Source organism: Astyanax mexicanus, chromosome 18, assembly GCF_023375975.1.
Source record: "Astyanax mexicanus isolate ESR-SI-001 chromosome 18, AstMex3_surface, whole genome shotgun sequence".
Lineage (NCBI taxonomy): Eukaryota > Metazoa > Chordata > Actinopteri > Characiformes > Acestrorhamphidae > Astyanax > Astyanax mexicanus.
The window spans coordinates 19,774,081-19,788,687 of record NC_064425.1 but is presented as its reverse complement, the minus strand read 5'-3'; the positions used below and the strand labels follow the sequence as shown (position 1 = coordinate 19,788,687).

General features: G+C 35.6%; 3 protein-coding genes across 3 annotated transcripts; all 3 read right to left on the bottom strand.

The window, feature by feature from the left end:
- Positions 1-2,705: 2,705 nt before the first annotated feature.
- LOC103037781 (olfactory receptor 52K1-like) lies at positions 2,706-4,008 on the bottom strand. The gene has a single exon (XM_007236911.3). The coding sequence runs from the start codon at positions 3,781-3,783 to the stop codon at positions 2,836-2,838; it is 948 nt and encodes a 315-aa protein (XP_007236973.1). The 5' UTR covers positions 3,784-4,008; the 3' UTR covers positions 2,706-2,835.
- A 1,732-nt stretch (positions 4,009-5,740) lies between these two features.
- On the bottom strand, positions 5,741-7,061 carry LOC103038093 (olfactory receptor 52K1-like). Its single transcript, XM_007236912.3, has one exon. It carries the CDS (start codon positions 6,907-6,909, stop codon positions 5,980-5,982), a length of 930 nt encoding a protein of 309 aa, XP_007236974.1. The 5' UTR covers positions 6,910-7,061; the 3' UTR covers positions 5,741-5,979.
- Positions 7,062-10,120: 3,059 nt separating this feature from the next.
- Positions 10,121-11,827, bottom strand: LOC103033573 (olfactory receptor 52K1-like). The gene has a single exon (XM_022685462.2). The coding sequence runs from the start codon at positions 11,575-11,577 to the stop codon at positions 10,630-10,632; it is 948 nt and encodes a 315-aa protein (XP_022541183.1). The 5' UTR covers positions 11,578-11,827; the 3' UTR covers positions 10,121-10,629.
- Positions 11,828-14,607: the final 2,780 nt, after the last annotated feature.

The window sequence follows — 14,607 nt, the reverse complement described above, 5'->3', positions numbered from 1 at the left end:
GATCCATTGAGGCCCCATTTCACAACAGTGAGGTCTTTACGGACCTGCTACTAACATCTTGGTACCAGATACTGCAGGACACCATCAGAGGTTTTTGTGGAATCAATGCCTCGAATAATTCTATCTGTTTAATTGACTTCACAAAGGGCTTCTACTCAGTATTAGGCAGGTGGTGTTAATGTTAAGTTTTCATCCAGCTTTGCAATTTTTGTTTTTCATCTCTGCCCCTTACAATCGGCATTTCAGAAAAAAATGAAAAAAAAAATATTTTCTTTATTTTCTGATTGTTTTATTTCTTGCATTTTGCAAGTTGGATTATAACATCGGATTTCCAAATCCTAGCCCTCAACCACAAGCTATTTGTGAGAACATCAATCAGCATTAAACTCTTCAACAACACCTCAGCAGTAAAATTGTTAAATTAAGCTGACATAAGTTGTTACTCAGAGTTGCCACTCTACAGAACAAGGGTACATCAGGTTTTTGCACTCCAGCACCTGCCAGTCAATTTTATTTGCGTATGCCCGAGATTTGTTAGTGTAGCACCATTAAAATGGACTAAAATAGCATTTTTAGTGGTAGCAATAGTGATATATTAGGGAAAACCTGTACTATGGAATATTCTCTAGTACCAGAAGGCCTCCATACCCAAACCCAAATGTCGTAGGATCCCAATATCAAGTCATGGTTTTACACTACCTGCTACATTCACCTATTTATGTATAGGATTATACAGTGGCATGAAAAAGTATTTGTCCCCTTACAGATTTGTTTTGTTTTTGACACCCCCCCCCCCTCCAAAAACAGATGAGAAAATAAAGTAATGGATGATCTATCAGTCTGGAAAAAGTAATTTCTAAGGCTATAACCCTCACAGGAGTGGCTGGCTGAAAGAAATTATTCCAAAAGGGCATGAACAACTCATCCAGGAGGTCACAAAAAGAACCCAGAACAACATTTAAATAACTGCAGGCCTGACTTGCCTCAGTTAAGGTCAGTGTTAATGATTCAGTAATAAAACAGGGACTGGTCAAAAATTTTCTCTATGGGAGAGTTCCAAACCAAAAACATCTTGATGATCCCCAGGACTTTAGGTTAATGTTCTGTGGGCTGACGTGACAAAAGCGGAAGTTTCTGGAAAGTGTGTGTCCCGTAACATCTGGCGTAAAACTAACACATCATTTCAGAAAAAGAACATCATACTGAACGTAAAACATGGTGGTGGTAGTGTGATGGTCTTGGGCTGCTTTGCTGCTTCAGGGCCTGAACAACTTGCAGTAAAAGATGGAACCAGAAATTCTGCTGTTTACCAGACAATCCTGAAGGAGAATGTCCGGCGATCTGTTCGTGACCTCAAGCTAAGGTTTACTTGGATTCTGCAGCAGGACAATGATCCAAAGCAGAAAAACAAGACCACCTATGAATGGCTTAAGAAAAAAATAAGCAAAGATTGTGGAGCGGCCTTGTCAAAGTCTTTAAAATGTCTAAATTTCTTAAACAGGCAGTTCATTCCTGAAAACCCTCCAATGTGTCTGAACACAATAAAACAATTCTGTAAAAAAGAGTGGACTGAATTTTCCTCCACAGAGATGTGAAAGACTCAATGCAAGTTGTCAGTAAAGCTTGCATTTGCTGCCGCTAAGGACAACCAAGTTATATACTTTTTCACACAGGGCTAGATTGGTTTGGATAGTTTTTTTCTTTAAGAAATAAAATTATTTATATCTTTCTATTTACTCAGGTTAACGTTGTGTAATATTAAAGTTAGTTTGATAATCAAAAAAAGTATGACAAAAAAAGCACAAACAAAATAAATCTTTTGGGGGCAAATACTTTTTCATACCACTGTACCACTGTATGTATTATGAATAGGAATGGATGATGTTTACACACTTAAAACTGTGCTATATACTGTAGTAGAAATCAGCATTTTTATGTAATGGCTTAATTTAAAAGATTCTGGTATTCACAATTGTTACTAATTTAAAATTTCAGGTGCTGGTGGTGGTATTTAATATGGATACATATGTGATTTAGGTCACAACACAACACAATTTAAAAACAGTACAAGTAATAGCAGTCTGAGTATGTGGTTTTGAGCACAGAAAGGACTTGGAGTGTTGCTAATGCTGATCCATCGTATTAGTGTAACAGTGTAATTTCCAATAAAAAAAAATTGCACTGAATTTTTGTTTCTTTAATCTTCATTAACTTCAGTATTTTAAAAAACTACGACAAAATAAGTAAGTAATATAGTAAGTAATATAGTAATATAAGGTAAACTATCTAAATTCCCTGCCACTAAGGAGCACAAACTTATTATTAATTGCTTTTCGTAATTTAGCTTGTGGAGGGTAAGTGTATTTTCAATACACTATATAATACAATATTTTCAGACAAGCCTATTGTCACATAGTTTTATGTAATTTATCATAATAGTAAAATACTTTAAACATTTAAAAAATGCACTGGCTCCTTCCACCAGAAACAGGCAGCAACATCATTTCAAGCCTATTAAGAATTGTACCATTAATTGTGAGCAGCAAATGATTTAATAGTTTTTATTTTTCAAAACTAGTTCATCAAAGTGAGCAACAAATGTTTCCAACCGAATTTAGCAAAATCATTGATCATTGATTTGGACTATTAAAAAAAAAAACACACACACAAATGCAACCCTTAATAATGCAATTTTAGTACTCCATCACGTTGCTCAGCAGTAGCTAAGGCTTTAATGACTTATATTTTATAAAAAACCCAAATAGAAGATTTTAGAAGTTTAGATTGGCCATGTGAACATAATATTTCCAATCACAGTGCTACAACCCAGCATAATTACAAGGGAATAATTTTTAGCTGTTTAAATAATTTAATAATATGGTGTCTTATTTCTTTTGTTCTCAGTCCATAAATGATTGGGTTGCAGCAACTCGGAAACAGTATATACATAGTACTAAGAAAGACACGGCTGCTGGGAGAGAAACCATTTCTTATTCTGTAGGACATGAAGGCCATTAAGGCAAACGTTATGGTACATATGATGACAATTATATGAGTAATACACGTATTCAAAGCTTTATAATGAGCCTTGCCAGATTTTAGTACAGAGGTGAATATTATAATGTAAGACACAGTAATGAAAACTAAATCTACAGCTGGTACAAGATAAGCAGTCAAAAGTCCAACCAAGTTGTTCATAGAAATGTCTCCACATGCCAAGTTAACCAATGCCATATGCTCACAAAAACAGTGATCTATAACATTTGTTGAACAGTAAGACCGTTTTGCAGCCAGAACGATCATTGATATAACTAAGACAGCATTTCTGATTAATGGCACTATCATGTATTTTAAAAAGTTTGATACTTGCATTTGCTTATGATACTCCAAAGGTCTGCATATAGCAAAGTAACGATCCAGTGCCATACTCAGCAATATTGTAGACTGAAATGTTTCAGAATAATGAATACAAAACATTTGTATTAAACAACCCAGAAGAGAAATCTCATTCCAGTCAAATAAGAAACTAAACAACATCTGAGGTAAAAAAAGAACGGGTCCACTTAAGTCCACAACTGATATGAGACCAGTCAGTACAAACATGGGAGAATGCAGAGCCCTGTTAGCTATTATTACATACAGCAGCACAGAATTTGCTACAATAGCCAATATAAACATCAGCAAATAGGGAATGAACAGGAAAGGCCTCCATTCTCCCAAAACATAAAAGCCATTCAGTTTAAACTGGGTGAATGAAATGTTCTGCACAAAACTATCCAGCATGTTCCTCAATTTCGTTTTTTGTGCAGGCACTATTCACCTCAAAACAAAATCCAAAATTCAGCTTGATGTGTCATTGGTTTATATGTTAGAACTCCAGTGACCATGTGTAACCAACACCACTTCAGCCTGTACAGATAATACACAGATACAATACAATTCTTAGTCTTTGATTTGCAGGAGCTGTTGATGGCAGTGGGACAGAGAAAAGCTGTTCGTACACTTAAATGCTGAAGTGCATCTCTAGCGGCTCCAAATATAACCCGGTATTTTCCCATGAGGTGTAATTTCTCAAACAATTACCTTTCACTAAAACAATGGTTACTTTCTGCTTTACTTTCTTTCACACTTAATCTTCAAACAAATTGAAACGTTTATATGACAAAGACAACCTGAATAAATAAGTAATCATATTATTGAAGGAAAACAGCTATTCCAAACCAAATGGCCCTGTTTATGAGAAATATTACTAAATTATTTTGTCAGCCAGTTAAACTATTTTAAACAATTAAGCAATTATTAAGCAATTAAAATCGAATAAATGAACAAGACAAATTAAGGCTTGTTTGTCTAACCATCACTAACCAAAACTTTTATCTAAAAAGGGTCAGCACTTCAGAAATATGCTTATGAAAACAGCTACAAAACCCTTTCCAGCCCTTAGTCAAGAAGAAGAGGGCCCACAAAAATCGGCCAAACATGGTAGTGTAATACTGTTTATTTATCTACAAATTTCTTTTCTGTGTTTGGTTCTAGCAGCTAAATGGCAAAAATTATCTCATTAACTAATATATGTTTATAATAGCCACATGAAGCATTCTTCATTTTATCTTTGTTGCACCTAAAATATTTGTCGGATATAAACCAAATTAATTGATTAGTAATGGATTCTATGATTAATGGTAAAGTCTCTTATTCAGAGTTATTTGTGAGGGAAAATGACAGATGACTTTTTTTTTTTTTTTTTTAATCATTGTAGATCCAAAACCAGTTTAGTTTATTCAACAAGGCATTTACAATAAACTCCTGGATATAGCAACTCAACTATTGTCTAGTTATTGATAGTTGTTATTTTGAACAGGTCATCATAACATTATATCATCATGACAAAACCTAACACTACAAAAAAAAAAAACATTTATTCAAAAGTTCAGCTATCTATCCATCCTAAATCATTTACTCTGGGTCATTTTCTAAACTTTTATAAGTTGATTTTTGTTCACAAAGAATTGAGTGAGTTCTGTGGTAAATTAAATGTAAGCTAACGCTATCATGCTAGCTAAGTTAATTCTCCTGATTTTCTGTGTTAATCATTTTTTCAGACTGTCGGTTTTACATTCATATTATGATTGACTTGCACTGTGTACAATATTCACTTAGTCTATAATCAAACTGAACTTTGTGTTTGATTATCTTAATCTATAAATTAACCCAGAATAAGAATGATAGCCTTGTAAACACAGGACCTGTACAGTTTACACAAATCTCTGTCCCTGGTCATAACATATCTATATCCTACTACATCTACTGTGGGAGAATTTTAGACCCAACAATGTTCTGTAAGCTTTACAAAGTACAGATAGCTTATTAGGAGACGATGTTGAAATTAAATTTTTAAATGTAATATTTGTATTATTCCTGTTGAATTTAGAATAATTAATACATCATTACCACATTAATCATTTAAAAATCTATGAAATGAAAGAAGAACAATTGATGTTATCTTATTTCTCAGCTGGGAAGGATCTATAGTTTGAGAGTAATAGAGAAAAGAAAAGAAGAGAAAGATAGAAAGAAGATGATAAATACTAGTCAAGTTTCCAAACATTTCAAACTTTGACCTCTAATAATAATAATGTAATGTGTTGTACAACTGAAATGGATAAATATATAATATATTAGCACAGATTTATCATTTATAAACTTTAAACCACCTTTAACATCAAATTCAAACAGTTAATACATTTAAGTGCAATTTTAATCAGGCTTTCAGTAAAACAGCCCAGAAATCCATAGAATATACATATACAAGTTCTAAGTATACATATACAGAAGGTATTCAGAAACAGATATTTATTATAGTTACATTTTAAAATTACATTGCAGCTTCATAGTTATTGCTCAAATAATCTATTTTTAAAATGTTGTTATTAATATAACATATACCAAGTCCAGACAAGTGCTACGATCAATGACAGGTTACAAGGGTCTGATATTTATCTTTTTAAATAATTTCAGAAAGTGGTGTCTTATTTCTTTTGTTCTCAGCCCATAAATGATAGGATTGCAGCAGCTTGGAAACAGCACATACATTGTGCTCAGGAAGACACGGCTGCTCGGAGAGAAATTATTTCTTATTCTGTATAACAAAAAAGCAATTAAAGCAAAGGTTATAGTGAACACAATGACAATTATATGAGTAATACAAGTATTCAAAGCCTTAAAATGAGTGGAACCAGATTTTAGAACAGAGGTGAATATGATTACATAAGACACAGCAATGAAAAAAAAGTCTACAATCAGTATTAAAAACGCAGTCAAAAGTCCAACCATGCTGTTAATAGAAGTGTCACCACATGCCAAGTGAACCAGGGCCATATGCTCACAAAAACAATGATCTATCACATTCGAACAGTAGGTCAGTCTTGCGGCTAAAGAGACTATTGTGGTGATTAAGATTGCATTTCTGATGAACGGCACTATAATGAACTTTATAATATTGGTGATTTGCATGTGCTCGTGATAAAACAACGGTTTGCATATCGCAAAGTAACGATCCAGTGCCATACATAACAACAGCGTGGACTGACACGATTCAGAATAATGGAGGCAAAACATTTGTATTAAACAGCCTGGTAGAGAAATTCCCTTCCAGTCAAATAAGAAGCTAAGCAGCATCTGAGGTACAAATATAAAGGGTGCACTCAAGTCTACAACTGCCATGAGTCCAATTAGTACAAACATTGGTGAGTGTAAAGCCCTATTTGCTATTATTACATATAACAGCACAGAATTTGCTACAATAGCCAATATAAACATCAGCAAATAGGGAATGAAAAGGAAAGGCCTCCATTCTCCCAAAACATAGAAGCCGTTCAGATTAAACTGGGTAAATGAAATATTTTGCATGGTTTTCTAACTTCAAATTCAAATTTTCTCTTCAAATTCAGAAATAAAAACAGAACATTGCAGAAAGCAAATGCAGAAAATAAACACAGCGCTTTGATTATTCAGCTTGATATGTCATTCAGTTAAAGCACTATAACGTATAATAAAATAACAATAATTCCTAATAATTCGTGTTAATGTATCTGATTAACAATAGATATTGATTGCCGCAGGACAGTGAGGAGCTCATTCCTAAATGTTTAGTGAAGGCTTTTTATGCTTCTCTGGCTCTAAATACATGATATGTTCCCATGAGGTGTGACTGCAACAAACCTTCACCATTCACCAAACAGCAGTCACAGCCTGTGAACTAAAAGAGGAAGAAAAAAAATCATCTCATTTTTTTCTCAACTCACAAGCACATCTTTTTAAAACATCAGTTTGTTTTATACATAGATTTCTGTTGATGTACTGATTTATAAATGTAGGTTCTGACCACTGTGTACCAGAAACAAAAAAAAAAAAAAACACAAAAAAAACAAGTCCAGTCTGATGTTTTGGTGATTCTCTGAACAAAGTTGTCCAAATATCACAATTTGACCCCTATCAGAGTGACTCAGGTCTTTGTGCCAATCCATTTTTCCTGCTTTTGATACATATACCCTTGTAGGGGAGAGCCAACAGGCCTTGTCTTTTGTCTTTCTACTGCATGTACCATCTTTAAAGTACATTAATTGAGATTAATTTTAAGCAATCTGATTCCTTATCTGTTTCCCTCAAAGGTTAAGATTGTAGCATAGCCTAACAATACTCCATAACATGTGAAAACAGCCCGGCAACTGGGTTGAGATGTTCAGTGGTCCAGAACTTTAGTCTATATTAGCAGTTACAGACCATAACACTCAATATTTATGTTTCTTTCAGTACTTAAGAGTGTGGTGTAGCACCCAGTGAAACTCACTATGTGACTATGAAAGTCTAAAAACTCCTCTTAGACTCCTAGGCCTACTAGAAACAATATAACAAGGCAATTATTACAGATTAAAAGGTTTATTGTGACCTAAATAGGCATGCAATCAATAAAACAATATTCCAAAAGAAAGAAATAGAACATTGTGTATTATATTTAAAATAATGGCTACATGATGAGAATTGGAGGTCTCATAGTTACAGACAAACTCATTGTGCTTTTCTTAAATATCCAACTGAATGTCCAGCATTTAAATTAATAACAGTATGTACTTTCACCTCAGGAGACCTGGCCATGCCAGAGGTGTTAATGCCATGTTGCCTGGCCTAAAGTGTGGGGGTTCAGACTTAATCCAATTTCAAATTCATCTATTTTTTTGGAGGAAAGCTAAGCTCTTTAAAGATCAGAGTCCTGTGAGAGTAGCACTATATCCATTTTAAGACCACTGAATCCAGTTTAAGTATTTCGAATCAGTTAAAAGATCCAAACCAGCAGAGGAATGAGGGAGCAGGGGAGCAGGGATGCGTAATGGAATAGACCCAGGCCTGTCTTCAGGAAGGGAGTTGACGTCATCGCATTGAGTGTGCATTGCTTCGAGAAAGTTGTGGTGGCGGATTTTGTATAATCGCAAAATTAATATATAACCTATGCTCAAATTCCAGCACATTGAAGCTGACTGTAATCCAAATAGTATAGACTGTGGGGTGGACTGAGTATGGTTAACATTCACACTAGGTATATTAAGATGCAAGTTTGAGTCAGTAAAGTACAGAAGGAAAACCTCAAGATGAAGAGGTGTAGTAGTCTAGTCGAATCTAGTCTAGGAGTAGATGATAGGGTTTGTCTGAATCTTAAAATAGAGCTCTGAAAAAAATTAAGAAACCACTTCAGTTTCTGAATCGGTTTATCTGATTTTGCTATTAATAGGTTTGTGTTTGAGTAAAATGAACATTGTTGTTTTATTTCATAAACTACGGACAGCATGTCTCCCAAATTCCAAATAAAAATATTGTCATTTAGAGCATTTATTTGCAGAAAATGAAAAATGGCTAAAATAACAAAAATATGCAGAGCTTACAGACCTCAAATCATGCACAGAAAACAAGATCATACTCATATTTTTTATTAAAGTTTTTTAAGAATTCAGAAATCAGTATTTGGTGGAAAAACTCTGGTTTTTAATCACAGTTTTCGTGCATCTTGGCATGTTCTCATCCACCAGTCTTTCACACTGCTTTTGGATGACTTTATGACACTCCTGGTTCAAAAAATCAAGCAGTTCAGCTTGGTTTGATGGCTTGTGATCATTCATCTTCCTCTTGATTATATTCCAGAGGTTTTCAATTTGGTTAAATCAAAGAAACTCACAATTTGTTTCCCAGAGCTGTATGTGATATTTTCAATAGGATTTTGGATTAAGAGGTGGTGCTTTAGGCATGTTTCTTTTTCTTTACAGACATCTGGTCTGGTCCTATTCTGCTGCCTTAATGTATGCAAAATGGGGGCCCTGTGGTGATGAGTTGACCCCACCAGTCTTTAAGGCCCAAGCGTTTCTGTTCAACAAGAAAGATGGCTGCTGTTCCTAGTGCTGAAATGCTGGTCTATGTTCAGCACCCTTAGGCAGCAGAAACATAAGCTCCTATGCATGCACTGGTAAGCCCTGCTTATACAATGCAGTTAAATTTACTCTCTTGTCTACATTTCCCTTTAAAATCAATTAATTTTAAAAAGAAATGTCAAAGACAGAGCACCAAAAAAAAGAACACAGAAAAGATATATGCTATATAATGCATTTTGCTCTTCAATTAGGGTATTAAAAAGAGTTCATCCTGCTTAAAAAGTGTTCAGCTCTTTCAGGCAGCTTTATACCCCTCTAGCCCATACCTTCCCTTAGGCATAGCAAAAATAGGTTCATATTTTTCTACTCCAGAAAGTCCCGTTCTGTTGCCTGTACTTCTACATAACTTGTGTTGTGTGCATTTGCACATCTGTGTCAGCTATGGGTGCAACTTAAAGTATCTGAAGGATTTCATTAGAAGGGGTGTCCACTATCTTCCTTTTTTTTTTTTTTTTTACCTAAAATTTAAATAAACAGCATGACACATTACAACATCAGTGATAGTATTGATGTGTAATAATAATACATGTTCCTCCCAGTGACTTGTAAATATATATATATATATATATATATATATATATATATATATATATATATATATATATATATATATATATATATATATATATATATATATGTGTAAATCTTTAATGTACAAAGAAATTTTTTAAATAAAACGCATTACAATATTAGTTCTCTGACATAAGACAGCACAGCATATGTTTTATTACTAACTACAATATCATGTTGAAGTTTGGGCACCCCAGTCATAATTTCTGTGATAGTGAATAGCTACTAAAATAAAGGATAACTTGATAAAAACTTCCTGAAGGTCACACAATAGTTTCTTTTAGCATCATTTTGATTAGATATCTATGAAAGTTTTTTTTTTAAGAACATTGCATCACCTGGCCTGTCCTAACAATAATTTTAGTTTAACACATTCTTATAAGTCTGGCATTTCCTTCTTTTTACCCTAAAATTATAAATTACAAAATTGATATACTAAATATAAAATGTTGAAGTTTTACATACCACAGCTAATCTGGTACATTTTGTGTTACATTGCATCAATACAATACAAATATAAGCAGTAACAATTAAAAATGATTTGTTAAATAAATCACATTGCAGAAAACTAAACATAATGATGTTAGAAAGGCACAGTTTTTTTGTGTTTTATCAATTTCAAAATGTGGTGTCTTATTTCTTTTGTTCTCAGTCCATAAATAATTGGATTGCAGCAGCTTGGAAACAATAAGTACATTGTGCTCAAAAATACGTGGCTGTTTGAAGACAAATTACTTTTAAGTCTGTAGGACATAAAAGCCATTAAGGCAAAAATTAAACTAAATGTGATGACAATTATATGAGTAATGCAAGTATTTAAAGCCTTATAATTAGCCTTGCCAGATTTTAGAACAGAGGTAAATATTATTATGTAGGAAAAAATTATTAAAAGAAAATCTAAAGTTATTACTATGAAAGCAGACAAAAGTCCTACCAAGTTGTTGATAGAAGTGTCACCACATGCCACGTTTACCAATGCCATATGTTCACAAAAACAGTGATCTATAACATCTGTTGAACAGTAAGAGAGTCTTCCAGCTAGGCAGATTATTGTGGTTATTAAGACGACATTTCTGATTAATGGCATGATCATGTATTTTAAAATGTTGGAGAGTTCCATGTGCTCATGATAAAGCAAAGGTCTACATATCGCAAAGTAGCGATCCAGGGCCATACATAACAACAGAGTAGACTGGCTTGATCCAGAATAATGAATGCAAAACATCTGTATCAAACAACCTGTAAGAGAAATCCCATTCCAGTTAAATAAGAAGCTGAGTAACATATGTGGCACAAAAAACACTGGTGCACCCAAATCCACAACTGCCATAAGTCCAATCAGTACAAACATGGGAGAATGCAGAGCCCTGTTTGCTATTATTACATACAGCAGCACAGAATTTGCTAGGATAGCCAATACAAACATTAGAAAATAGGGAATGAACAGTAAACGTCTCCATTCTCCCAAAGCATAAAAACCATTCAGTTTAAACTGGGTGAATGAAATGTTTTGCACAGAAACATCCAGCATAATTCTCAAGTTATTGGAACAGACATTATCCTGTACAAATTTAAATACAATCCTTAAACTCTATAGCACTATTTAGTACTATTGTTTATTTAAAACATTACAGCATTGTACATTGTCATGTGCTCTCCATGTGATCTCCAGCTGTATGTATGCAAGATGAATGGAACAGAGATGAGTAAAAATGAAAGTTGATTATATACACATTATAAATACGCTAATGAAGATGCAGGTGAACAGCAGCAGTAGGCTGTAGTGTGACAGACTTAAAACCTAAGGGCTTATAAGCATCTGTAGCTCTTCATATAATGGTGTTCTCGTGAGGTGCATTTCACCATCCTCCATACAAACGTCACTTTGTTTCCAAAAAATCATTTGGGAGAGGATGGGTAAATGATTAGCCTTTTAATGTTATTTAGCATTTTAATGTTATGCACGTACACTAGTCTATATACTAATCATTTGCCTGGTTAATGTAAACTAGTGTTTTTTTTACAGCTGGGGGGTTGTTGAGTAGCAGGGGTGTAGCAGCAAATTCTGGGCCCTGTACACCCTCTATGTTAATGGGCCCCTATCCATGCCAGTAAACAAAGGAAAGTGAGCGAAAAAAAAATCAGGATTTTCATGGGCCCCTCTCCCTACTCGGGCCCTGGGTAGTCAGGTCCACTTTTCCCCCCACTACCACGCCCATGTTGAGTAGACTAGAATAATACAGTCACTTAACTGACAAAGCTGACAAATTTGCAAACTAGTCACTCCAGTATTATTGTGTTTTAATGAGTCTGAGAGAAATTATGAAATTATGAAAACAGGATCTTTCACAGGCTCTAAGTGGTAGACTAAGTGCTGCCACTATGATCAGAAGATCGCTGGTTCGAATTCTGTTCATGTAGCTTGCCATCAGCTGCCGGAGTCCTGAGAGAGCACAATTGGCCTTGCTTTCTCTGGGTGTGTAGATGCCACTCTCTCCCCACATCACTAAAGAGGGTGGTGTTGATCAGAACAAAGCATCTGTGAGCTGATGTATCGGAATTGAGTCGCTGCGCTTTGATACTACTTGGCAATGCTGCATCAGCAGCAGTTCAAAAAGAGGCGGTGGCTGACTTCACATGTATTGGAGGAGGCATGTGCTAGTCTTCACCCTCCTGGAGTTAGGGCATCACTAGTGAGAAGGGGAGTCTTAATTACCGTATTTTTCGGGCTATAAGGCGCACTTAAAATACTTATTTTTTCCCAAAAATCGTCATTGCGCCTTATAATGCAGTGCGCCTTGTGTATGGATTTTGCTTGTGTTTACTGACCTCGATTTTTATGTGGTACACGGCGCTCTGTTGTGCAGAATTCCTCACCCACGTCAGAAAAAGATCCCCCTCTTGGGCTAGCGCGCGGTTACCTTTGACTGCCGTACTGCCTCTCGGCTGTGGTTCAGGGTAGCTAGTTTCCACTGTAGCTCCGTGGCCAGAACAAGGTGCCGGTAAACTTTCCTTTCCACCCGTTCTGGGGTAATAGCACAAACTGTTTCTTTTTAGCGCCCACTTCTAAGTAAAGTTAACCTCTTAACACGCGCTGGCCCACCGGCGGGCCAGAAATATTTAATATTTCATAACTGGCTGTGTTTCTGAATAGTTATGAACAGTTACAGGTTCAATATAGACATCCAATATACCATTTTAAAGCTTAGAATCTCTGCTTTTGAGCTATTTAGCCTATTTAGCGGAATATCCTTTCAGAAAATAAACATTTAGGGCGAAATATGCCTTGGTTATGATTTTAATAATTCATAACTCTCATATTTGCGTTTATCGTTCGTCCATATTTCATCGAATGCGGTCATGTCATACACCATTCGAACCGTCTGGCTCTCCGGATTCCAGAACTGTGCTTTTACTGTAGGATGTATGTTTCATGAATTAGAGCTGCATCAGAGCGCATGTTTCCAGTAATAAAAGGCTCTCCTTTTGTCCTGGGGTAACCTCCGGTCACTGCCGCCACCCCCCGAACACACACCCGCGCTCAGCCACAGGTCCTACCTTCAAAACGCGTCCAGACTAAAGAGAATCCATCAATCCAGTCACCTGTAATCCACAGTTATATCCAAACAGCGCTGGAAATCACTTCATCCAGAAATGAAACTTATCCAATCTTTATCTCTGTTTTAAAACCGTTTTATTCACCGAATTCGGCACAACACGCTATTATAGTCAGAAGCCTCGCGGAGTAATACGGTACTTGCTGTGCTTCAACATAATATTATGGTCTGTCGGAGCGTTGCGGCTACCGTTGTCAGGAGCCTCGCGGAGTAATACGTACTTACTGTGCTTCAACATAATATTATGGTCTGTCGGAGCGTTGCGGCTACCGTTGTCAGGAGCGTCGCGGAGTAATACGTACTTGCTGTGCTTGTTGATTTATTGCTCAGAGATGTTGTTATTTTTCACAGATATTGTGAAGGATTTATTGCTCAGAGTTATTGTTACTGATATAAATAAAGTTTCATTTAGTGCGCCTTATAATCCAGTGCGCCTTGTGTATGGACTAACACTAAAAATAGACCGTTCACTCATCGTGCGCCTTATAATACGGTGCGCCTTATAGTCCGAAAAATACGGTAGTTGTAAATTGGGGAAAAGGGGATAAAAATTAGAAAAAACAGGGTCTCAGGGTCTTTCACAACAAAATATCCTGAGGCCGTTCAAGCCTGTCAGATCAGATCAGATTAACTGTTGGACATAACCAGACCCACAATGAATGGAACTGGTCCCACACCTGAAACTCGACAATGGTGAAACTTGACAACCTCCCATCTCAAAGCTCAGCATGCCGTCTACTTATGGATCAAATCCCATCCAGCTGTTTGCAACATGATCTCCCCATACTTTTCAGCAGCAAGTTATTCATTAAGATTTCATCAGATTCCATCAGTGAATTACAATATATGTTTATTTTTAAAACTTGGCCTTCAATTTCAAGTGGTTTGGTCTCTCCCAGTTCATAGATCAAAGCATGGTTTTGTGTGACTGGAAGTAACTACCT

Bases quoted from the DNA above. Each gene is read 5' to 3' on its own strand.
- LOC103037781 (XM_007236911.3), bottom strand. From the start codon at position 3,783: ATGCTGGATAGTTTTGTGCAGAACATTTCATTCACCCAGTTTAAACTG.
- LOC103033573 (XM_022685462.2), bottom strand. From the start codon at position 11,577: ATGCTGGATGTTTCTGTGCAAAACATTTCATTCACCCAGTTTAAACTG.
- LOC103038093 (XM_007236912.3), bottom strand. From the start codon at position 6,909: ATGCAAAATATTTCATTTACCCAGTTTAATCTGAACGGCTTCTATGTT.